The sequence below is a fragment of the Pholis gunnellus genome, assembly GCF_910591455.1.
Source record: "Pholis gunnellus genome assembly, chromosome: 21".
Classification (NCBI taxonomy): Eukaryota; Metazoa; Chordata; class Actinopteri; order Perciformes; family Pholidae; genus Pholis; species Pholis gunnellus.
Window position 1 is genome coordinate 17546751 of NC_136548.1, and position 24536 is coordinate 17571286.

At 41.5% G+C, this 24536-nt stretch overlaps 1 protein-coding gene across 1 annotated transcript; it reads left to right on the forward strand.

Moving 5' to 3' along the window:
• The first annotated feature begins 4931 nt into the window (after positions 1-4931).
• tbx21 (T-box transcription factor 21) lies at positions 4932-23657 on the forward strand. The gene is made up of 6 exons (XM_079183228.1): positions 4932-5756; positions 16457-16611; positions 20399-20520; positions 20915-21073; positions 22438-22499; positions 22812-23657. The coding sequence occupies exons 1-6, from the start codon at positions 5206-5208 to the stop codon at positions 23632-23634; spliced, it is 1872 nt and encodes a 623-aa protein (XP_079039354.1). The 5' UTR covers positions 4932-5205; the 3' UTR covers positions 23635-23657.
• Positions 23658-24536: the final 879 nt, after the last annotated feature.

The following is a 24536-nucleotide window of genomic DNA, read 5'->3' on the forward strand; positions in this document are numbered from 1 at the left end:
GTCGCCTCGCAAACACATGCAATCCGAAGCCAGGCTTCATCTCATTTTTACCCTGGTTTTTAATAAACGCCTCAGCACAGTGTTGGGTTTACAGGGTAATTTAGTGTTATGGATCAGGTACCAGTAAAATACTTACTAGCTCCTATCGGTACTTCAGCGTAGATACAACGGAAGACTTTGAGGAACAAGGGAGTCACAACTGGGCATTTACGCATCGGCCTTCGTATGTTCTGCTACATGTTTGTCACATGGGAAGAAGTTTCGGGTTGGTTGCAATCTGCAGTCACAGGACAAATTTGAAGGATTGTGAGACAAATTCTGTTAATGTTTCTGACTTTTTGTCTATTTTTTTGTTTGATTCTTGTGAAATACTGGATAGTTTTACCTCTTTGTGCTTCTTAAAACTATTCAAATGTGAAGGGAATATTACTCATAGTCTGCAACATGAGACAAGGGATCTTAAACGGTTAACAAGCCTAAAACTTAGGGAACCAGTGTCTGATGTCACCAGATTATTTAGTCCTGTGCTGTATGTAGTTCATTAAAGTCAGAAGCGACTTCTTAGTTTTCAGAAGTTTTACTATATCAGCACATTTGGGTCGTCACTTGTAAGCTATAAATCTCCCCATCCATGTGACGATAACGTCATATCTTTTTTATTAGTCCTGCTCGCTATGAGCACCAAACTGGTGCTCAAGTGAAACGAATGCCGCGGCTCAGCCTGCACGTTGGATTTGATTTGTGAACTCTGTGTGAGAGACGTGCCGTGCCCACCCACATCGACGCAGTGTCAAGAGGCGGATATTTATGGCTGTGGGGTTATGCATCCAAACGGCACAGTTGACTTCTAACAAGAGCGAGGAGGATAACAGAAAAATCACACAAAAACGATGCAGTGATTATTATTTTGACGCTATTAATGAGGTCATATTTCAGATGCTTGTGACTGAAATACAGCTTGTAGGAAGTGCATATTCAAGACGAGCAGATATGAGTTTGACATAGTGAACATTGTGGTCATGAGTTAGAGCAACATGTAGACTCCTCAGGTTTCACTTGGGGGCTGGTGGGCCTTTCCAGTGCAGATTCAGAGGGAACCAGCTGTAGACTAAGTGGTGTCGACCTCAAAACTTTATACCTGACTTAAGGGTTCAGTGTGTCCCAAGAACTCATGGGTACGAAGTCTCATCCAAAATTGTCTTAAAGGAGAACGTGTTCATACGAGACAGTCAAATGTTTTACGTTCAAACAAAGTCCTTCAGCAGAATTATGACTCCTGTCCGTCAAGAGCAAAGGAGTTTCTGTAAACCACGAATATGTGGACATTTTTGCATACGGTCAGATCAAGCGATGCAATATATTGTGCTAAGACTTGAAACTAGAGATTGAGACCATAAACTCATGTTTACAATGTTTACTGAGGTAATAAATCAAGAGAGAAGTAGAGTCATTTTCTCATAGACTTCTATACAACCAGACTTCTTTTTGCAACTTTTTGCTTCTTTTTGAGTTGCCCCCTGATGGCCATCGGAAAGAATGCAGGCTTCAGGAAATTCTGTTTTGTCTTCACTTTTCAGAACTGGAGGACAGAACTTCGAACTTGAACTTGTTCACTTCGGACGCACTTGTGTGAATTTCTTTCTACAAAAGTTTTCAGGAACTCCATCATCTAAAAAGGTGTTCGGAGGTGTGTGTGTGTGGGGGGGGGGGGGGGAGATTTCAGACCCTGTTTGACCGTCTGACAAGTACTTCATCTGAAGCACACTGAGGCCTTTAATGTCAGCCAGGAATCCACAGTGTCGTTCATTACAGATCAAATAAAACATCCTATTTCTAACCAGCTGATGATTTCGGGGTGTAATTCCTATAATCTGATAATCATCCCCACGTCTTCCTTTTCACACGATGTCATCTGTTTAAATTGAGATGTCTGAGTATTGTTAATGAAGACATGTCGAGATGTCCGCTGATGTTCCCGTCTATCACGTCTAAATCTGTAAACCCTCAGAAGCCGTGTCCGAGGCAACCGCACTTGCTTTTACTACATTCTTTTACTAGCGTAAAGATTTTTACATCAGTGTCCAGTTGCCTCTCATGTCTACAAGCACGGGGAGGTTTTAATTTAAAAATACCAGCGCTCCTGCTCACCCAGAGAGACACGCAGAGAAATCAGAATCAGGCGCTTCATGAGGATTAAAAAACGCGTTATCCCGCTCAGAATACCTGGCGTGTTTCGCCCTCACGCCTGTGCTCACGAGAGCCCACCCTGACCTGCTAATAACACTTTCAGGAGAGAATGAAAGCTGAACAAGGTGATGGGCCCGAGGCTGCAGCCGGAAGCAGGGGGAGCAGAGGAGAGGAAGTGGTGACTCCAGCCGGAGGCGGTGGGGGTGGTGGAGGGGTTTGGACACGCCTGGCTGGCCGTGGCGGCCGCGGTGTCGCTCACACCGTTGCCCTCTCGCCACCCGTGTCAACACTGATGACTTCAGCGTGTGCCCTTATGAGCTCACCTTGCTAGGAGAGACACAGGAAGTGGGATTAGAGCAGTGACAGTGTCGAGGGGGGGTCTGTGTCATACCTGCACTGGAGGGGGGTTTCATCTATTAATGTGGTCACACACACACGCGCGCGCACACACACACACACACACACACACACACACACACACATGCAGCTGGTAATACCTCAGGGTTTTTCTCTTCCACCTGGGTTTGTGAGGCTGATTCTGTCCGGTGATGGTAAAAAAAACAAGCCACTTAAAAAGGTCTTAAAGAGCAGAGAGTGCTGTCAGCTTCGTCGAGAACAAATGACGTGTGATTGGTCGCGTGCCGGGTGACGCTTTGTTTTGAAATCCATGTTTGTGAGAGTTTATTTTGCGTAAATGACGGAGACGGAAATCTGACCTGATGGTGTTCCGAGGTGTTCTGCTGCCGCAAATAGTGACTTGTTCAAACACCGAGCAGATCGAAACCATCTTTGATCGATAGTTTATTTTTTTAGAGTTAGGCCCAATCCCAAGACACCCCTCTTCCCCTCCCCCTCCGTTAGGGTAGTGTGTCCAGATTCTAGTGACACAGGGCTATAGCGCCCTCCAAAATGAGGTTTGAAAATGACGTTAACATTGTATAATCTTAGTTTCATGACGTTTCAATGTATTATAGACGTTTTCCTGATAAAAAGCGTAACAATAAAACCATTATATTCCGATGTCTCTAGCTAGCTAACGTTACAAAGTTGTCGTAAGGCTGGTTTGTGCGTGACTGTCGCGCATTCATTCAACATATTTCCGTGTCGCATTTTCTTCCCGGTTGATGCCATGTGGTGCCCAAAATTTACCTCAAGTCTAGCAGCGAAGTTTCCCTTCCTCCTGCAGCGGAGAAGCGCGGGTTACTAGCCAACAGAGCATCACGATGTCATGAAGTGGTTCGTTGCGTCCATTTACGTAAAGGCTATCGACGACTACTGATGACGTATCCGGGTCTGGAAGGTTGCCATTACCCTTGTAACTCTGTTCCGGGGCCAAGTTGAAAATGAGGGATGGTGTAGAAGTAAGAAGTGGGATTGGCCCGTTTAAACATGCTGGTATTCACAGGCCTGTGCTGGAGTATGAGATCATCTCCAGCCTTAAAGGAACATTCTGGTATTTTTCTGCCTGGATCTTTTTCTCATGTCTATCACAAAGGTGTGACTCTGAGCTCAGGAAATGAAACAATCTGCTTCACTTCAATAAAAACATTGTTTACATTTAGACACAAATTCCTTTCACATTATATTCTGACATGAACTCAAAGTTGGTTATAGTTAACAAATAAAAGAAAGCAGTACAAATATTAACAGTTATTGTAAATACATTTCATATTTTCATGACCTGAACAATTTTAAATAAAAAAAATAAAAAAATGAATTGAAGACATTTTATTTCCTAATTAAATAATAGTTAATGAAATGTATTGTATTTTGGGTTAATTTGCATTTAGTGCACATACTGTTGTCATACTGTTAATAGGACAAATCAATCAATTTGACTCAGCACAGCCAGAGTCCTTATTACGTCATGACACGTTGAATCTAAAAAGTACAGTTTATGATGATTCAAATGGAAAATAAAAATAAAATCGGGTTGATGATGCAACATGTCACCTGTCTGAACAGATAAAGTAAAAACTGGTCGATTTCATGAGAAAGCTTCAAAATACCCTGACACATAAAAGAGGGGAAGATATTTGATCCAAATTTCGCCAAAATAAACAACAAATCGCTATATAGTTATCGAATTAGCTTTAAAGGTGTCAAACTATGTTTTTTGAGGAGTTATATAGCGAAAATTAACAGCCATAATTATTCATTATTCCTTTTAATTACATTTACAAGATAAATAATCGTCTCATTGTTAAACGTATGAACCCAAAGCGCTATATTCTATTGTATTGGTGAATGAAAGTAAAATTAATGTGTCAAAAAGAATTAGTAAATTATTCGCTTGATTAATTATGGTTAGTTTTAATTCACCTCCTTGCGGGTCACTTTACTAATTCACCATCCAATTATTATGATAAACAATATCAACATTGATAATTAATGTGCACACGTTACCCCTTAATTAAATAAAACGCAAGATAATTTCCAAACATGTGGCCAACAATTGTACGTGTTATTTCCTGTAATGTCTTAATCCTAAATAATATCCTTCTTATAGTATATAAACCTAAATATAGTCTTCTTATTTTTTCTTCCAAAGGGCAGTGTGTGTGTGATTTGTGCTCCGTTATGTGATGAGGGGATGGCTCGTTCATATCTGGAGCCTATCACGTCCCGCCTCTGCCTCGGACACACCTCCGAGATATGAGCGCTCACTAAATGTATATATCGTAGGTTCGAAAAGCGAGCGTGTGTTTGAGTCACTGGTAGCGACTCCACGCGTAAAAAAACAGATAAGACAATCAGCTGCTGGGTAATAAAAAAAGTTTATAGATGAACAGTCTGATGACGGTGAGCTGATGGTTTTGTATCTTAAATCACAGGCTGAGACCGACCGAGACGCAGCATTTTAAAGTGGCATGTCAGTGAGTCATAAGTGAGGATAACAGTCCAGCTGTTTTGTGATTTTTATTATCATTATTATTTCTTATTGTTCATGCTCTTATTGAACTGGACGCAGAAGCGGAGCCTTATGACATTACGCACACACCGGGAGTGGGGCTGCAAATGGGCGGCATAGGTGGCAACCTCTACCTCAGCATGTTGAATGGGACTGAAACGCAAACTTTCGGAAAGAACCCCGACATCAGCAGTCATCTCCACCGCGGCGGCTGCAAGGACCTAGCCGAGTTTAAAATGGGGATCCAGGATGCGAGGTTTTACTACCCGGACTCTGTTCCGAGCGGGCAGGACGCTCTGGCTCTGCCGTACCACTCGGACCAGGCGGTGGGAGGGTACGGAACGCAGTCCGGCAGGTTTTACGCGCAGACCCTCGGCAGTTGCCCGTACGGTGGCGTGCGCTCGCCGCCAAGGAGCGGAGCCGGGCAGAGTTATATCCCGACGGCAGGAGATGGGTTTCCCACCGGGGCTAAAGACTTGTACTCTTCGTCTCCGGAGAATTACCCGGTGAGCTTTCAGCACGGCTTCCAACGGCCGCCTCTCTACCCGTTACCTGGGCTACAGGTGTGCGGGAAGACCCAGGCTCTGCTCAATAACTACCCGCTGTGGGCCAAGTTCCACAAGTTCCAAACGGAGATGATTATCACCAAACAGGGGAGGTAAGTCCGACAGACAGCTCCAACTGATTTAAAAGCTGGTCGCTCTCTGTTATGGTCAGAAATGAATTACGCACCGCTGTCCTTTTGGTTTTACACACTTTCTACTCAACTCACCACCGGTGTTATCTTAACGTCGAGCAGCTGCAGTAACTTCCAGTTTAAAAGGCAGTTTTTCTGAGAACTAATATCACTTTATAACCTTGTCGTCGTGGTGATCACTGATAGTTTTGGCTCCTGTTTACTCTGCAGGCATCAGTTGAAGGAGCGTCTGTAGCTTTGTTTTTGTTTTTTAAATTGATAAGAATGACCTCTGAACATGTTTAGCATGACACGCTTTTGCGCAAAATTGGTCAGAGCTGAGTCATAATTAGACTATGAACAGAAATTAACCTACTTACAGGAATTCATTTTAAAATATATCCCAAGAATGGTGCTGTTTAATTTCAAATACTTGATAAAAAAAAGTCCTTTCTCTCATTACTCTTGAATATTCCCTCTCTTTTTGTTGTTTCTTTTTGTAAAAATAAAAATGCTTGGGGCAGAAGTTGCTCCAGAGAAACGATGAAGTGGAGCTAATATCAGTTGCAGGCTGAGTTGCTGCAAAACATTTTGACACCTCTGCTTAACCTCTAAAGGCACAGGGGTCCCTTCACTGTAACACAGCGGGAGTTCAACCCCCCAAAAAGGAGGCAAATACATTTTATTCGACATCTTTTGTAGTTCATTGTTATGACTTCTTACTCACTATACTTTACTCCACAACGTCTTAAATATGTTTAATTTATTTCTCGTCAAATATCTGTTAAACACTCATCTCCCTGTGCTTTTGAATATTAATAAGCTCAGCTAAATTAAAATCAGAGCCAAATCAAACTGAGATGTCTTATCTCTGCGCGCAAACGGGCTTCTTGAGATGTGATAAAGAAGGAAACTTGTTGGTATAAACCTCAACCTCATCTCAAGTAGGCGGCTGTAGAAGCGACGATACTAAAATAGAGAATCAAAAATACACAAAACAAACGTGAAGAAGCGTCTGAGAGCTCCGTAGAGAGAGCGAGCGAGCGAGAGAGGTAGAGTGAGAGGGGGGAGATAGAGGGGGGAGACAGCGGCGCTGCCGGGCCTCTCTGACGGGTCACCGAGCATTAACATGCAGCCACGTCCACGAGGATTAATTCACTAATGCGCGACACTTGTGTTTGACAGAAGGTTTCAGGCCGGAGGTTTCTCATGAGCAGAGAACAAGTGTGCTGTCACATTATAGGACACCGATATTTCCATCTCTCTGTTTTGTAATACTCTGACTCGAATTGTCATTTTTTTTAAATGTGTTTTGCACGTTTGATTCACAGATTTGGAACCAGAGTTTACATTTTAATCTGCACGTTACAGTCTTGGAACACGTTGCCCTCTGACCTGCATGGTTTCTTTAGTTCACTCTCTGGTTGACTGCAGGTTCACCTGTCAGAGTCACTTACATTACATTGTGCATCTTTGAAGTTTCTTGACATTTCATCTTCTTTTTTCTTTTTGAAACTTTAACAAAAAAAGCAAGATGCTCTGTTCCCATGCTTCACCTTATTGCATCATAGTTATATGGATTATTAGAAGACAGTGACATTATTGCATTAAGAACATTTATTAGAAATGTTAAGCTGTTTGGAGATTTTGAGAGTTTTTGTGAAAGCAGTTACAGTTTCAGATCATAAATACAAATTTGCAACACAAAGTGTGTTTTTTGTTTATTTTTCTGCAAATGTATGTGTGTGTGTGTAGATTGACATAACCAGTCCTGGTAAACACATGTAATAAAAACACTTGGCAAGGTTTTTAATTTCAATACATAGCTCCCCCAAAGACACACACACACACACACACACACAACATCTCACCATTTTGTCTAATCTAATTACGCGTCAGAATAACTCATTACACGTATCATCAACAAGTAACATTTCACTGAGCTATGGGGACTTCTTAATACATATTTAATATCTTGTTAAGTGAATAAATATACTTTTGAGCATCACAGTTTATATTATGACACAACACTTTCTAATACCAGTGAAATACAGCTCACAATGAGTTTTCCCAACTAGTTTCAAGATTTTGTTTTATCTTAAAAGGTCTTATTTCAACAAACCTTACCAAGTGAATTTTCACTGAACTATGGTGACTTATTTTTAGACAATACATCTTTAATATCTATTTTTCACTTGTCCCATTGGCACATTTTTCACTTATTACAAACAAAAGCACCTTGTATTTATTGTTTGTTTACTTGGTTTTGAAGTGGCCCTTTGTTCTCAGTGCTCACTAACTTGTCAGACTTTTCTGCACAAAAGTGTAAAAAACTACCCGCAGTGACAAAGGGTTCGGTGAAATGGGCGCGGAGGTGTTATCCTTCCGCATGCATGGGACCAAAAAAAAGAAGCTAATTTTCATGTTGCGCAAAAAACCCAAACCTCATATTACGAAAATGTCTAAATGTTATCTCCCTTTTATCTCCCCCTCCCTTGCTCACGTGCACAATAAGTGATGGAGACTTCTTCAAAATACAACAAAGACTCCTGCAAGATTCTGGAGGAGTTTTCAGCAGAGGATCAGTACCAGAAAAAGAAAGAAAAAGTTTTCAATATCAGAGGCAACATCCTCCTTAAAGTTTCATCTTGGGTTCCAGCTCCTATATAATTTTGCTGTGATTTTAGAGAGAAGTCGGAGGGTCTGCAATGTTAATCAAAACCCTGGAATCTATAGGAGAGAAGCTGAAAGAAGCTCCAGACGAAAAGTGTAGAGAAGAGAAGGGTCAAACACAGCTGAGCCTTTAGATGGCCACGCGGAGGAGGTGAGGCACCTTTGAAGTTCAGGAAGTAAAAGACTAGATTCTCATTTTTTATGCCTCTACTTTCTTCAGCCTGCACGCCCGACAGATCTCTCACAAGTTTTGCTCGCGCACCACATCTGGGCTTTGAAATCATTTTTCATGGCCTGTAGCAAAAGGTGGGGTGGGTGAGTGAGTAAGGGGGTGGGGGGATTCATCTGCACTTCTCATGAGCTAAATTCAGATCCCCACTCTAGTTGAGGCCATCTGAGTTCTGCTGTTTGACTCGTGCACAAAGTTCATGGAGGCTGCACGCAGCGGGGCGCGAGGTCGATGCGAAAACACAGCGACGCGTTCTGTCGTCCACGAGAACGAAAGATAATGATGGAGAGAAAACAGGTACAAAGAGGCTTTTCAGATGCAACATAGTCAGATTTTTCTAATATAGTGAAACAGGAAATCAAGTGACTCAAACTGAAAAGAGAAAGTGAAGCTTTTTTTTTTTTCCTGTTCATTTGATTGACCAGCGTGTCGATCCCACACCTGTGTGCTCAGTTTAGATGTGAGTCAAGAGGTGGAACTTTTCCCTGCCGTGGTTTCTAAGAAGCACTTTCATTTAAAGGGGACTTTTTTTTATCTGAAAATCATTAAATATTTATTGATTTCGTAAAGACAATTATATATATTATATGTATATGTCACAATCCTGAAATGGGCCTGTACTCGAGAAAAAAAAACGTTTACAGATTTAAAGATAATGATAATAAGTCGCAAGTCATGCTGACAAAGTTCTGCACAGTCATCCAGCCTGTGTTCTAGGAAGGAGATAGGACTGACTGTTCTCACCATTCAGGGAAATAATGCAGAGCTAAACTTCAGACTAAGAGGAATTATGCTCCTCTGCTCTCTCTGCTCCACTGAGTGCAAGCTATGAGTCTGAAAATCATCTTTTGATTTATTTATTATTTACCAATAACAGCATAAGTGCAAATCAGAAAGTACTGCTATGAGGAGAAGTTTTGCAGAATTATCGTGGCAGAATAATCAACATATTTGGAGCATCTTAAGTTTCTGCTCTTCTACGGCACATATTAAGTTTTAATTTAAAATATTTACTCGAACATAGTTTAAAATGTGAATGTGTGGTGCGTAAATGGATTGGAACTGCTTAGTTAAGTCCTACAAAGTAAAACACCACCCATTTACAAATCAAGTTTCTTTCCAAAGTATAGGTCATGTTTTGGAAATGATCACTTGACATCAACATGGAAATTAGAGTGGGCGTGTTCTCTGTTGTGCCCGGCTACAGACATTTCAATGCAAAGTAATGCAGTGATGTCAAACATGTCAGAGAACAAATGGAAGAATTACATCTCTTATCACGAGAGCTGTTTTAAGTTAAGGAATGTTTGGAAGTCTCGTGTGTTAATTATCGTCCTGTGTGTTTGTCTAAAAAGCAGAAGTGCAACTGTTTCAAGGTTTTAACAGTATGACTTGTCACTTCCTGTTCAGCTGTTTATGTGTGCATGTGCAGCTTTTCACAGAATCATCTAGTGCCAATATATTTACTGATAACCAAACGAGTCCTTCCTCTTACCGTGGAAATAGCTCTTCTAATAATTGAGTGGTGAAGTCCACCGCTGTTTGAGCCACAGGCCTCAACGACGTTATTTCATTGTGTCTCTATATTTGGTTTCTAAGAGGGTTAATAAACACATTGAGGCTGACTGGACTGATCAATAAACTAATCATTTGTTGTGATTACTTAAATACCAAATGTGAAGGCTGATCGTGACTAGAGAGACTCTTAGTCGACTAACACTGATACCGATTTGTCGGCTTATCGATCAGTTCATTTAATCGACAATCTGTAAAACTGACCACACTGGTCCACTGAGTAGTGTGCCAGAACAATATTTTGTATCTACCAAAACATAATCTGTCAAATGCAGTATGCCAAAAATACCAGGATGTTCTGCTACATCCGGTCACATCTGGCAGCAGGCATGAGCTTCTCTGGCTATTCTGACCCACAATCCTTTGCACAGCAAAAGAGGATCAAAGTTCAAGGTGCAATGTTATGAAAAAGTAGTCTGTCCCAGATGGATGCATGCAGCTGTACGTACTAAGCTGCAGTATGTACTAAAAGTTAAAAAGGAAAAAGTACAAGATTTGGAACGCAAACTAAGTTTCCCTTTAAAGAATCGTGCAAAAAATGGAAATAAGTCATTCAGCATGAAGAAAATAAAGACTAAAACAATGAATTTGTCTAAGAGGGGGCGGCCTAACAAATACGAAGCCAGTTTTATTTTTCAGCAAAAATGCCAACAAATCCCATGAAAATCCCAAAACTAACAACGAACTGATCCGACCAACAAGTTACATATGATCTCTCTTCTTCCTCTGAGTCATAGAGCTCCATTCAAAACACCTTGATGAGCCTCACTGTTGCTCCTTCATCACCATGAACCCACACATTATTCTGACTCACACACACACCGTCCTGCTGCCACAAATACTCACTAGAGCACCCAATGTGGATTAATGGTCCCCAACAAATGCACTATTTCTCCTTGTTTGAGAAGCATTCCATCAAAAACTGCAGTGCCCATCTGTTTAAGGAAACCACAGAGCCTGCTTTCAAAATCCAACTACATATTCGTGACCCGTTTAGGAACAAATGGCCTTGAGGTGTCATAGACAGTGAGCTAGTCTGAGAGTGGTGGTAAAAAGACAAACATTGTTTTGTTGATAACAAAAATACAGAATAACGTCAGTCATATCCTTGACTATGAATGAAGCATGAAACTATAGTATCAGATGTCACGCTGCACTAAAAAACAGAAATTTCAACGCGTCTAGTCCCTGAATTCCTCTGCAATAAGTCAATACAACAGCGAGAGTGTCTGTGCAGAAGGAGTGCTTGTGTCCGGCAGCAGCTGTAGACTGGCATGTTTTCGTCACAGATGATCAAGCGTACGCACGGTGACAAAAACTGGACCTGAACTCCTGTCCGGATGAATCAGCGGGTGCGCTCATGTAGAAAAGTCCTCTCCCTGGTGAATATCCAGTTCCTCTTCTCCTCTCTGAGCTTTCGCTGTGCATCCCCCGGACAAACCCTCCCTCTGCTCTTTCCTTTTCCCTTTCTCTTCCCCCCCACACATGGTTTCCCCTCTGCCTACCCAACCCTCCCCCCTTCTTCTCTCTTCCACCAACATCCACACAGTTTATTTTGATTTTTGTTGTATTTCTTAAATGTCACCACCAGCCGTACCGTCTCTGTATTACTGGCTGGTTCACCACACTCATCTGTTTCTATGGTATTTTGTCTGAAACAACAAATCAAATAAAAAAAAAGGACTACAGTTATGAGTATTGATGTGCGTACATCTGGATTGGGCTGAGGGAGTACCAGCCGGTTGTCGTCACCGTCAAGGTTTCCAGTGAATCAGACGTCTGGTGGATGAAGAGCTGCAGGTTTGATTCCCTAGTCCATGTTTTCTTTCTTGTGCGTGAGTCTACTGCGAACAGACCGAGCCGTTTTCCTCGTGATTGAAACCGTCACGCAACAATAGAAAAATGTGTCAAACGAGTCAGAAAGCAGCAGAGCTACTGTCTATGCTTCATTACCACGCCGCCACCACATTGACTGAACTCTGTCAATGTGCCTGAGTGCCGCCCCCGCATGCTAATACCCCTCTGTGTTGTGTTTTCTATGGTTTCCCCCCTTTTGTCGAGTTTTGATTTCTTATAAAAGGCTTCGTATAAGTGAATCGACAATATCACTGGAGCAAAAACCAAAAGATAACTGCTCATCCACTTTCTAGATTACTCTCACACAGCGTGGGAGGGTTGATGCATTCATGTGCTGTACAGCAGAGTTTCTGTTTTCACTTGTATTAAACTCTGCAGTGGAAGAAGAGCCGGTTCACCTGTTGTTTAAGAGCCACTAAAAGAGCTGCTGCCACGGTTCTGTTTCACAGAGAACTGTGATTGATTGTTAAACTGGACTCGCCATGTTGCCAAAAAGACCCAACTGGGACGGCTCATGGCAGGGTTTTGTCTTACTGGTATGTGTGTGTGTGTGTGTGTGTGTGTGTGTGTGTGTGTGTGTGTGTGTGTGTGTGTGTGTGTGTGTGTGTGTGTGTGTGTGTGTGTGTGTGTGTGTGTGTGTGTGTGTGTGTGTGTGTGTGTGTGTTCAGTCTACAAGCAGCCATTCGAAGGCCCAATCCAGAATACATTCTTAATGTCTGACTTGTGGAGCTTCTTTTTGAGGATTTCTGCTCAAGACAAATTTAAAGAAACCTTTTAAAAAATGCAAAGTTCAAGTTTTGCAGAGATAACATTTGCATTGAAATGTAGTCAATACAATAAACCAAAGATATAGTGTTCGGATGTTTTAACAGTCTTTTGATATTTAGTTGTGTTGATATATTAATATGTGAGAGGTGTCAGAAGTATTGTTTCAATATGACATCCAAGTTTAAATAACTTCCTTAAACAGTCACTGTAGTTGTTAATCAAACATCACTCAAACAGAGGTAACAGTGTATTTGTTGGGGACTATTTTCAGCGGTGGATTAATCCACATTAGGTGCTCTAGTGAGTATTTGTGGCAGCAGGACGGTGTGTGTGATCGAGTCAGAATAAACTAGAGTGTGTGTTCATGGTGATGAAGGAACAACAGTGAGGCTCATTGATGTGTTTTACACATTTACTGCAGGTTTCAGTATTTTCATGGGATTTAATAAAAATAAGAAAACATATTGAGGTTGGATACCCAGCCTTAGACTAGTGTCACCGTGGGCTCTTGTAGAAATAAAGAATAAACTGATCCATTATAACAACTGATTTGTGTCAACATTTGACAGCTGTCCTCACCAACCATGACTTCATTGAATCAGATTTATTGGTTTGTGTGCAGATTCAAGGAACTTCACTGTTTGTTCTGCGTCTCTCTCAATGTGCTTTCACAGAAATATAAACAGCAAGGAACAAAGACAACAAATTATATAAATATATAAAAGCATCAATCACCAACAATAGAATACAAATAAAATGTCTTCTGTACAAAAAGTGCAAAGAAATACTGAATGATGTACATAAACTGTATGTACAGTGTGTAGGATTTATACTGACAGATATGCAAATATCTAAAAGGAAATTGTATTAAAGACTAAGTTTGTAATCTAATGGCAGCAGTAAATATCGTGGAGTAAGAGGGTTAAATATTTTAGTAAGAGTAAGGGAAATATATGTTTTACTTCTTGATGCATAAACACATGCATGTAGAAAAAAAAATCCTGATCAACAAAGACGGACCCTCCAGGTGTCCGACTGGCCTCGAACGCGTCGCCTCTTTACACACCTCACTTGTTTTTACACCACTAAATGACCGAAGTGCTCCAGGGAGACACGCTGAATTTAAATGAGGTGCATCCAGAGGGGGACGACAGTTCCACTTTGCTCAACACTGGCAACATGTAGAACAATTTACATGTTTCAGATCAAATTATTAGTTCAAGCGCAACTCTTGTTTTTAGATATTATAGATTTTATCCATGTTGTTCCACCAGCTGAATGACACTGTTTCACTCTGTTTTTTGTGTTTAAGTCATGCCCTGTATGAAACACACTTAATCGCTTTTAGACTCGTGATTTCTTTCAATGTCTTTATATTGAAACAATTGCACCGACACTCACTCACTTTTCACATTGAACGAATCAAAAAGGGGGATGGATCCTCATTACAAATGCTCCACAGCCTCAGGTGCTATTAGTCGGTTTAAAAGCAGCTGGGCCGAATGTCAAACATGTTGCCCTGATTTATTAAACACCAACTACACACTGGGTGCCTCATATAGACCCAGAGTGCAATGCTGGTTCTACATGCAAACACATGAGTGAGGATGAAGTGAATGACTCGAGGTCTCATTCTCGGGTTCATTTATTGCTAAAGATACTGTGGAGTGTGTTTTTATTTCAATTCACTTTGACAAATGTGCTTATTTGTTTTTCTTTCCGAGAGCTAGACGAGAAGATCAATACCACTCTCATTTCCGTCTGTAGATGTGAAGCTACAGCAAGGAGACAGTTAGCTTAGCATAAAGACGACAGCTAGCCTGGTTCTATCTGAGCACATCTGTTTTTACAAGATAAGAGTTATTCAGGGAGCTTTAGAGATGCTTGTAGGGAGATATTTTAGGAATGTCAGTCTGTTGGTCCGTCAGTAAGTCGACCACTTTGGTCCAGACTGAAATAAACAGACTTTGGTGATCCCACGTCTTTTCCACCAACAGGTTGACTTTTTTAGCTTTCTGTAAAATATCTCAAATATTTGATCAATTGACATGAAATTTGGTACAGAAATCCGTTGATTACCAGAGAATAACCCACAACGACGCTGTTGATCCCCTGACTTTTACTCAAGGGGCATCAAAGGGTCAAATCTTTACATGCAAACGTTTGCTTAACGAGTTGCAAAAGACGGTGAAAATGGTAAACTTGCTAAACATCAGCATGTTAGTTTTGTCATTGTGAGCATGTTTACAATGCAGAGGTTAGCATTTAGCTCAAAGCGCCGCTGTGACAAAGTGCAAGCTCATAGATTGATGAATTAAAAATTGTATATCATGAACCACAACTCAACCTTTTGGTTTCTGTCCCGAGGAGAAAATTCTTAACTGTAAATTGAGCATTATTATTATTGAATACATAATTATAGACAATGTGATAACAAACCGTCCAGCCACAAAGCAAATGAGTGCATTTTGAAAATGTTGAACTATTGCAAGATGATGCAACCGTCTACTTCATTGTCACATTCATGTGACGCGTTTACTTTACTCTGTACAATATAAAAAAAGGGAACATCTGATTGGTTATTAATCCTGCAGCACTAAGTGCTTCTCTATCAACACTACATGCTTAGCGTTTACATGAATGATGCAGATTGTCACCAGTGTCTGAGGTTTTGTGTATTCTGCGTCCATATCCCGTATTTTCCTCTCTTGGTTCAACCCAGCCTCTCCGTCTCTGACCTCCCCGTCACCTCGTCTCACTGAAGCCCTCTGTGTTCAAACAGAGTTCAACATGTAGAGCTCCAGCAATCAGGGGCAACTTTAGGGGGGGCATCTTTTATTAACAGCAGCATTAATTATTCACCTATACACCCCCACCGTCAGCCATCTCCTCGTCCATTACTACTACTCTTCATTCTTCAGCTGGCGAAGAAGAGTCTTTCAGTCGTGAGGTCCAAACAGGAATCACCTCCCTTTAATACATCTTGTTCTTAAAAGGGCTCTTGGAATATCTTCGGATATTATGTGACTTCATCTTCATCGTTTTATTTGAGAAAGACGTGTAGTTGTTTGAGGGGGAAAGGAAACTACTGAAGTTGCACAAATGAGGACAAACTGCACCGATGCAGCTCGGTGATGGAGGATCACTTTGTCTTTGCATAGTTTGTAAATGAACCTTCTGGATTTCTTTCATGGCAGAAAAATTGGCTCCAATCCCAATGTTCATCAACAATACTTTAAACCAGTAAAAAATAAAATACACAATCTCAGTAGGGCAAAGCCTAATGTAGTAGTATTACATGCATTTTATATCCCACCAAATGCTTTAAGCATCAAATTCCAAAGGGAACTATTGTTAAGATCTGTTGCTCAATCAGATTTTACGTATATTTTTAAACCAGTTGTAATGCGTTTCACAACTCAAATAATAATAACTAAAAAAGAAAAGTCACTTTTTTCTTCAAGGCATGCAAACTTCAGCTTAATAAGGTTTTTCCTTTTCGAAATAAATGCCCAAATAAATACAGATATGCGTGGACAAAGATATTCTATTGATCATATTTTCCCCTGTGTTTGTCCAGGAGGATGTTCCCCTTCCTGAGCTTCAATATCAGCGTTCTGGATCCGTCCGCCCACTACAACGTCTACGTGGACGTGGTTCTGGCGGATCAGCACCACTGGAGGTACCAGGGCGGCAAGTGGGTCCAATGTGGGAAAGCGGAGGGTAACATGCCAGGTACGGTTCAAATCATGACGCATAAAACCCAAAGTAATGGAGTATGTTTTACTTTGCTGCCGTTTTTATGACTCGAGACATTTCCAGGAGCAGAAAATATAATAATTAACATTCAAATATGCAAAACAGAACTAGAGAGTCATTTTTGTAAATTACATAAATATGTTATGAAAGCTCTTTGTTACAGAAGCCACAGTAGGAATATTTCATTAGTAAAATAAAAACAAGCGAGAAAGTACTAAATACAATCAGAATCTGGTTTATTGCCAAGTAGGTTTTAACAAGGAATTTACTTGAACATTTCATGTGACATACTTCTACATTTTGAGGCAAATATTGTACTTTTTGCTCCTCTATGTTTAAAAAAAATAAATAGAAAATATTCCCAAATAAATTATATCGGCATAATTATAAATCATAAAGTATATAAAGTAGTTATACTTTATGCCACTTTTACCAGCTGCAACATTAAAGTAATGCAACCATTAATGCATCAATTATTATTTTGAAATGGGGAAACATGCATACAAAGTAGCTTTAAGTATATTTCAAAGCTCAGACTTTTGTACTTTTACTCCAGTCAAATGTTAAAAGTACTTCTTCACTGTGGTACTTTTACTTTAGTGAAAGATGAGTGCTTCCTCCACCTCTGATAAAAACACAAAAAAAGTCCTTTCTTCTAATTTAGTATTCCTTCTTTTGTAATGATGATTAGCAGAGCATGCAGCGATTAACATGGAATCTAATTCTGAAAGTTTCCTGTTAATTCGAGCACGAACGTGCAAAGTTGAATCAGAGTTTTCGTCTCCCAAACATTAGAATCTTCTTGACTCAAAGAACGTTCCCCCAGCAGCCATGAGCGATGAACGATGCTAACCTTTCTTTCTGGGGCTTCAGAAAGCAAAATACTGACACAAAGCAGGTGATCGAGCACGAACTCTGGTCAAGCAATGAGCCGGAGACTTCAGCTCAGTGCGCAAAACATGGGGGATCCTGAGGAAGTGGTTTATTTAGCAATATCGTAGCAAACCTACATGCACACAGTAGAGAAACCAAGACGTGCGTCATGATGCACGAGCAGTCTGAGAAGTTTCTGTGGACATTTCTGTTTAAGTCATTCTGCACGTTGATTAGACATTCAAGACAAACACCGCATCGATTTATTTCAGTCTGTAGTTGTAGATTATCTTTGTCAAACTGAATATTTATAGCAACTCTCTGAACTGTTTTAAGTTGCTTACATTTCATTTAAGTCTCTTTGCAGTAAACTATTTTAATCACATGTATTGCAGTTTGTCTTGATCCATTGTTTCGTTATAAATCCATAAAAATAATTTCAAAGAAACCAAATACCTTAAGTCACAAAAACAAAACTAGGAGAGGGGGAGATTATCTGTATGTGGGATCAATAAAGTACTTCTATCTTTATATATTGTTTACTGTAAGCAGAGAGGTGACACGAGTAGTGTGAAACTTACTCAAGGCGACGGTCAGAAACCAGCAGCAGCCCAAAAGTCAAACAAACCCAAGAGACAGGCGAGCAGGTCAGGAACTAAAAACAAGTTCGGGTTCAGATAAATCTAAGGCAAATGGGCCAGCTTTACGCTGCAGGGCTGATGAGGGAAAGTGGGAACAGGTGAGCAGGTGTGTGGTTCAGTCAGGTGACTGGGACGGGTGGGAGAGTCTGAGTCTGAAGAACGTGGAAGAAGAAGCATCAGTTATTAGAAACTGTTGGAAGGATTTTAAGAAAGTCTATGATGGATTAAATAACCTCATTTTATAACAGGACTCAACCTCTTTAAAAAGAAATGTGAGTTTAAATGTTATCTGCTGCATAACGTTGACGTACTTGTTGATTCATCGAGAGCTCGACTGATTTATTGGCCGATATAAGATTATTGCAGATTCATCAGTATCAGCAGCTTTACTTCAGTTTTTCCATTTTACTACATTTTGGAGGAAAATGTTGTAACATTTAATCCGCTGCATTTGTTTAAGCTTTAGTTGCTTTGCAGAATCATACTATTAATACAAAATATACACAATTACATTATTTATCCGTGATAATAAATCATAAAATAGTTCAAATCAGCCTCACCTCTGAAATGGGACGTCCTGCATAATGAGTAGATGCCGGTTGATATGTTAGTATCAGTGTTTATGTAGATAAGTCGATAAGTGACAAGGAACTGCAGGAAACGCCAAATCAGGTTTGAGGTCATTTAGAAGCAGAGTGTCTCCACAGAGACTTCAGCTGTAAAGCCTCAGACTCTGTCTCGGTCGCAAACTAATTGTTGCTTATTTTTCTTTAAAGAAAATACTGCTTTCAGCCGACATATCTTTATCTGATTTTTTTAAGCTTTCCAATATCAATACCAGCCTCCAAGAATCCAGAACCAGTAAAGTATCAACCACGTCATCGCCGATGTCCAATGAAAATCATGTATCTCCAAGTGTGGATTTTGCAAAAGAATGAAGGTTTATGTTTGCGTCTCTTATTCCTTTTAACTAAATAAACTATTCATAAACGAATTATCTGAACAATGCATTGTCACAGATTTGAAATAGCTCATGAAACGTTCTCTTGCGTTGGGATCTTTGGGAATATCGTGAAGAAGAAACTCTTCAAGGGAACTGAAAACGTCTTTCCGATCGTTAGAACGCTGTCATCATCTGTGGTGTCCAGAAGTATCTTTTTATGACTTTTTTTCCTATTTGAACTTCCTTTAAGTTTTGGTCATTAAATCACATTTCTCGTTTATTTGTAGGGAGTTGTTCTTGGACATAATTGTTTGAATATTTCATGTTCTTTTTCATCTCTGTAAAGAACATGGATTTGTTTTTTTTTACTTCCTCCATCATTATTATTCTTCCTGTTCACACCTCAGAGAATTAAAAAAACAAAAACACAAGCAAGACGACATTTAGTGTGTGATTGATGATCGACTAACCACAATTATATAAATGAAAGAAAGTGTAAGGTGTTGTCACACATGCGCCAGGTGTTGTGGAAAGGTGACGATGTGCTACAGTTGTGGAAACTGTGGTGAAACGACTTTACTCAATTAGATTTAATAGTTCACTTATGTGGTGCGCTCGTCGAAGGTTAGCAGGTCATTGTGGTGACGCTGTGAAAAATCATGGCGCCCGGATTGTATCCTGCAATTAGAAGGCATCACATATAACAGAGACGAGACGACATCGGGCCCGTTGGCAGAAACACATGTTTATTTTATTTCAGGTCAAATATGATGCAGCTTCTCACCTCCCACTTATTTAATCAGACACATAAACGGGATTTATTGTTTCAAACAAAGATTGGCAGCAGCATCCACAATATCTACAGCTGCTGCATGTTTGATTTCCTGTGTTGTCCTGTTTGATTTACACATATATTTATAATGTGTATTAATCTACTCCTAGAACTGTGTAATTATAGTTAAATATTCAAAATGCTTTAGAACAACAGTCATAACACATTATAAAGCATTTTATAATGAGTTTTTAAGCTCATCTTTCATAATTGCTGGTCAGTCACTGATTTTCTTTTCAAGCTATGAGCAGATCATAACGTATTATAAGTATGTTTGCGATGCATTCGACATGAGCGTCAATTACTCTCTCATTGTTTGCACATCTATAACGTTTGCATGAACACTGCCGGTGTGACAGGCCGATGTTAGATCCACGCTTGTTAAAGTGACCAAAACGAGTAAACAATACTGCTTTTAGTTGTTTGAAATACTTCCTAAATGTTGTTAAATGTTGCTCGTGGGGCTCTTTTCAGGGAACAGGATGTACATGCACCCCGACTGTCCCAACACAGGAGCTCACTGGATGAGACAAGAAGTGTCTTTCAGCAAACTCAAGCTCACCAACAACAAGGGCAGCACCAATAATGTGGCACAGGTACTGTTTCCTGTTTCCTGTTGTCTGCCTGCTACTATATTAAGAGCTTCTGAAACCTGTTCTGTTCTGTGTTCATCTTTGTAAACGTGTACACGCCTTCCACATCATGTTTCTGATATACCAAATGAAAATGAATCACATTGTCGTGTGTCACGGTGGAAACATAATCTAAGATGCATCCAATGTATCTTCATCATCTTTAACATCTTCTTCTCTGCCGTCACATTTCCTGTCTGATTGTTTTCTATCAAATAAAGGCAGAAAGTCTGAGAAATACCTGTCTCTCTCTCTCTCTCTCTCTCTCTCTCTCTCTCTCTCTCTCTCTCTCTCTCTCCCTCTCTCTCTCTCTCTCTCTCTCTCTCTCTCTCCCTCTCCCTCTCTCTCTCTCCTGCAGATGATCGTGCTTCAGTCGCTCCACAAGTACCAGCCTCGTCTTCACATCGTGGAGGTTAAGGAGGACGGCTCCGAGGATCCCTACCTCGCATCCAAAGCTCAGACCTTCATCTTCCCGGAGACGCAGTTCATCGCTGTCACCGCCTATCAGAACGCAGACGTGAGTCTCATCGGGGAGGGAAGTGTTGTGTGTTGTTTCTTTGCAAATGATGGTCAACATCAGCTTAGTTTATTTTTTTAAGGAGAGACACTAAAGGTGAAAACATCATTTCTGATCTATCTAGAGAGTCTTCTTTCAGACTAGTTGAAAGAAAACATCTAAAATACACATTTAGATTTTATTTTACTACCTCATTTGCATATTCAAACATAACATTTCAGAAAACTTTATTGAAATAGACCTGTAGTGTCTTCACAATGTCTGTAATGAACTAAATGTCTCTTTAAAGGCCGTTTTCTCTAAATGAGTTTGTTCTCAGACTCTGATGATAAATCTCCACTTCAGCAGCTCTTACACACAAACGTTACACGTTCATTCCTCTCTATGTGCTGAAGGTTAACACAGACGGGTTTGTTCACACATCATTCAGAGACTCACGTATACAACATTTTATTACTGTAAACATGGAGAGAGTCTGTCTGCTGACAGTATTTTCTGAATTATGGAGAGATACAAAGAGATACAACCTCTGTAAAAACCTTTGACTCTAATATGTCAACAAAATGAAACAAGAATTTTGAACCCGGCTTCATCCAATGTCGTTTTCTATTCTCGAAATGTATGAAAATACGTACATATTTAAGATATAAGATAATGCCTCACCATACAACATCAAAAAACGTGTACAAAAAATAATTGTCTTGATGTAAGTCATCAACTTGAGAAGATTCACAGTAATGTCTATCAGCTACATTTGTTATTCACCTGCGGTGTCTTGTCTCCCCTTGATTTTTAATCTCGTGTCCGTATTTCATTCACATTTTGAACCAACGAGTAGAGATCCGTCTTCAATGATTCATGTCAGGGTTCAGATAGAGGCTTTGGTTTATGCATGCATGTATCAAAAATGCACACACACGCGCTAATCTACAATCCTACGATCTACTGCGAGTGTAAACACGGGTCACTATACAGTTCAACTCAGAGTCACCTCACCCCACCTGACCTGAGCGCTGCTGCTCCCTCCGCCCCAGTACGTGCTGCATATAGTATATCTGTAACAGCTGTTCAAAGACATTGTGGAGGAGTTACTGTAATCCAAATGCAACACACACTCGTCCTGTTTGGATGATGTTTATTTTGTCCCTATATATATGTCTGAGTGTGTGTGTGTGTGTGTGTGTGTGTGTGTGCCCACTCTTTCCAACAAGACTAGAAGTTGCATGTAATCCTCATTAATTATTAGTCAGCGACCTCCTCTCTCTGCCGCTCTCTTGTTTCTCCTACGTGGTTGCTCACTCCTTCTCTTTTTTTTTTTCCTATGCCTACATTCTCTCATTGCCCTCCTCCGATTCCTCACACAGATCACTCAGCTGAAAATAGACCATAACCCCTTCGCTAAAGGTTTCCGCGACAATTACGACTCGTAAGTAAAATTGTTTTGTTTTTTAAAGATGCATTTGTAAAAACTACAGTGAATCAGAAAGAACACGTGTTTTTGAATCTAGGATTTGCTCACCATAAACAGTGAGACTGGATAATTGCTGGTGCTATGTTTGATTATTGTAATAGATGACATTACTGTGCTGCTGGAGCTCGCTGCAGTGAAAAGGGTGTGAGGGGCTGTGTGATGTTTGATAGATAGTTTGAGGTTTTGGGCAGGAAATAACACCTTCTTCTTTTTTTCTCTCTCTTCTCACACTCTTCTCTTGCCCTCCCTCCTCCCTCACGCCTATAGGCTGTACGCTCCTCCCGACTCTGATCGCCTCACCCCCTCCCCTACAGAGAGCCAGCAGCTGCTGGCAGGAGGCTGCTACCCTCAAGGCTACCTCTCCGAGCAGTACATGAGCCCCCTGCCCCAGAGCCGCTTCTTCAGCCGCGAGCCCATCGCCGTGGGCCAGCAGCACAAAGACCCGTCCTCCAGCCCCGGTCCTCACAGCCGCTGGTACCTGCCGCCTCAGCAGGGCGTGGCCGCCAACCGGCTCGACTTCACTTCCTCCTACGATGGGGACTTCTCTGGAAACGGTTTCTACAAGTCCTTCCCCTTGCAGACATCCGCTCACCACGCACTCAGCTACTACCCAGACCATCCTTTTGCATCTTCAAGCGTGTCCGTCTCAGGGGCCACCTCGGCGGGCTGGACCACCAGCCGGCCCACCCCTCAGTACCTCAGCCACCCGAGTAAGCCCGCCCCGAGTCTGGGCTGGTTTAGGCCCATATCGTCCTCCTCATCCTCCTCGTCTTCTTCCACGTCACCCGGCAACCCCCGGCTGCACCCGCCCTCGCTCCTCGAGGCCCTGCAGCCGCCCCTGCTGCAGGACAAGCCCAAAGACACTGTGGTGGAGGTGGTGGTGGGGGACCCCTGGCTCGAGCCCCCGTCCGTGAAATCGGCGGCCTCGGCCGACTCGGGCCTGTTTGAGGGCAACGTGGGGGACAGCAAGAAGAGGAGGGTGTCGCCGTACACGTCCAGCACTGAAAACTCCCCGCCTCCACGCGGCGGAGATGTCTGCGAGAAGGACAGCAACAGCGATGCAGACTACTACGGCTATTACACGCACTGAAACCACAAGTAGCCACAGTCTCTCCCTGCGTCTCCCCCACAAATCACACCGCCCTCATGAACATGTCTGTCCAGTCGGGTCACGATTATTAAGGGCTGGAACAGTCTCTGATTCTGCTGCAGACAAAAAAAAAAAACTGAACGTGCAGCCTCATCTTCTGTCACATCACAAAAGTCCCCCCCCCCCTCAAAGTGTTGAATGATTACAGGAGAAACTTCCAGGGTTACTGTCAAAGTTAGTGTTGAACAGAAGTGGATGTGACTTGGGGGGAAACTGCCCTAGAGTCACACAAACACCAAACAGACAAACAGACCTGTGACTTAAGCCCTTGAAACATCTGGAGATTTGGGGGGGGGGGGGGGATGATATCTGCATATCTGCTTTGCTGACAGACGCCTGCAGGGATTGTCTGTTCTTTCCGTGTCAAACACTCTCTCTGTCTCTTTTTGCTCCGTCTTTGTCTCCGTCTGTCTCTTCCTTCTCACCCTCAACCTTTCACACATAGTCATGCAATATGCTCGCGGTCATTTCCCCCCTGATGATTACATTTCACACACACACACCATCACACAAACAGTCATCTCTCCAAATCCGGCTCAATCGGTTTAAGTGCAGCGCCAACCGGTGGCTGCAGAGCAGCGCTGCACGGCTGACAGTGCAGAGTGAACTGATGGCAGAAGCTTAAAATGGCTTAGCAAGCACATGATCTGAAGCTCCGCACGCTAATCTAAGTCAACCCGGCTCGGAACAACCTTTTCTGTGTGTGTGTGTGTGTGTGTGTGTGTGTGTGTGTGTGTGTGTGTGTGTGTGTGTGTGTTAAGTAAATCAGCAACCACAGCAGAAATAGCAAGTCCTGAGACAATCCAACATATCTCACAGGTGTAAAAAAAGAGCTTGTATCT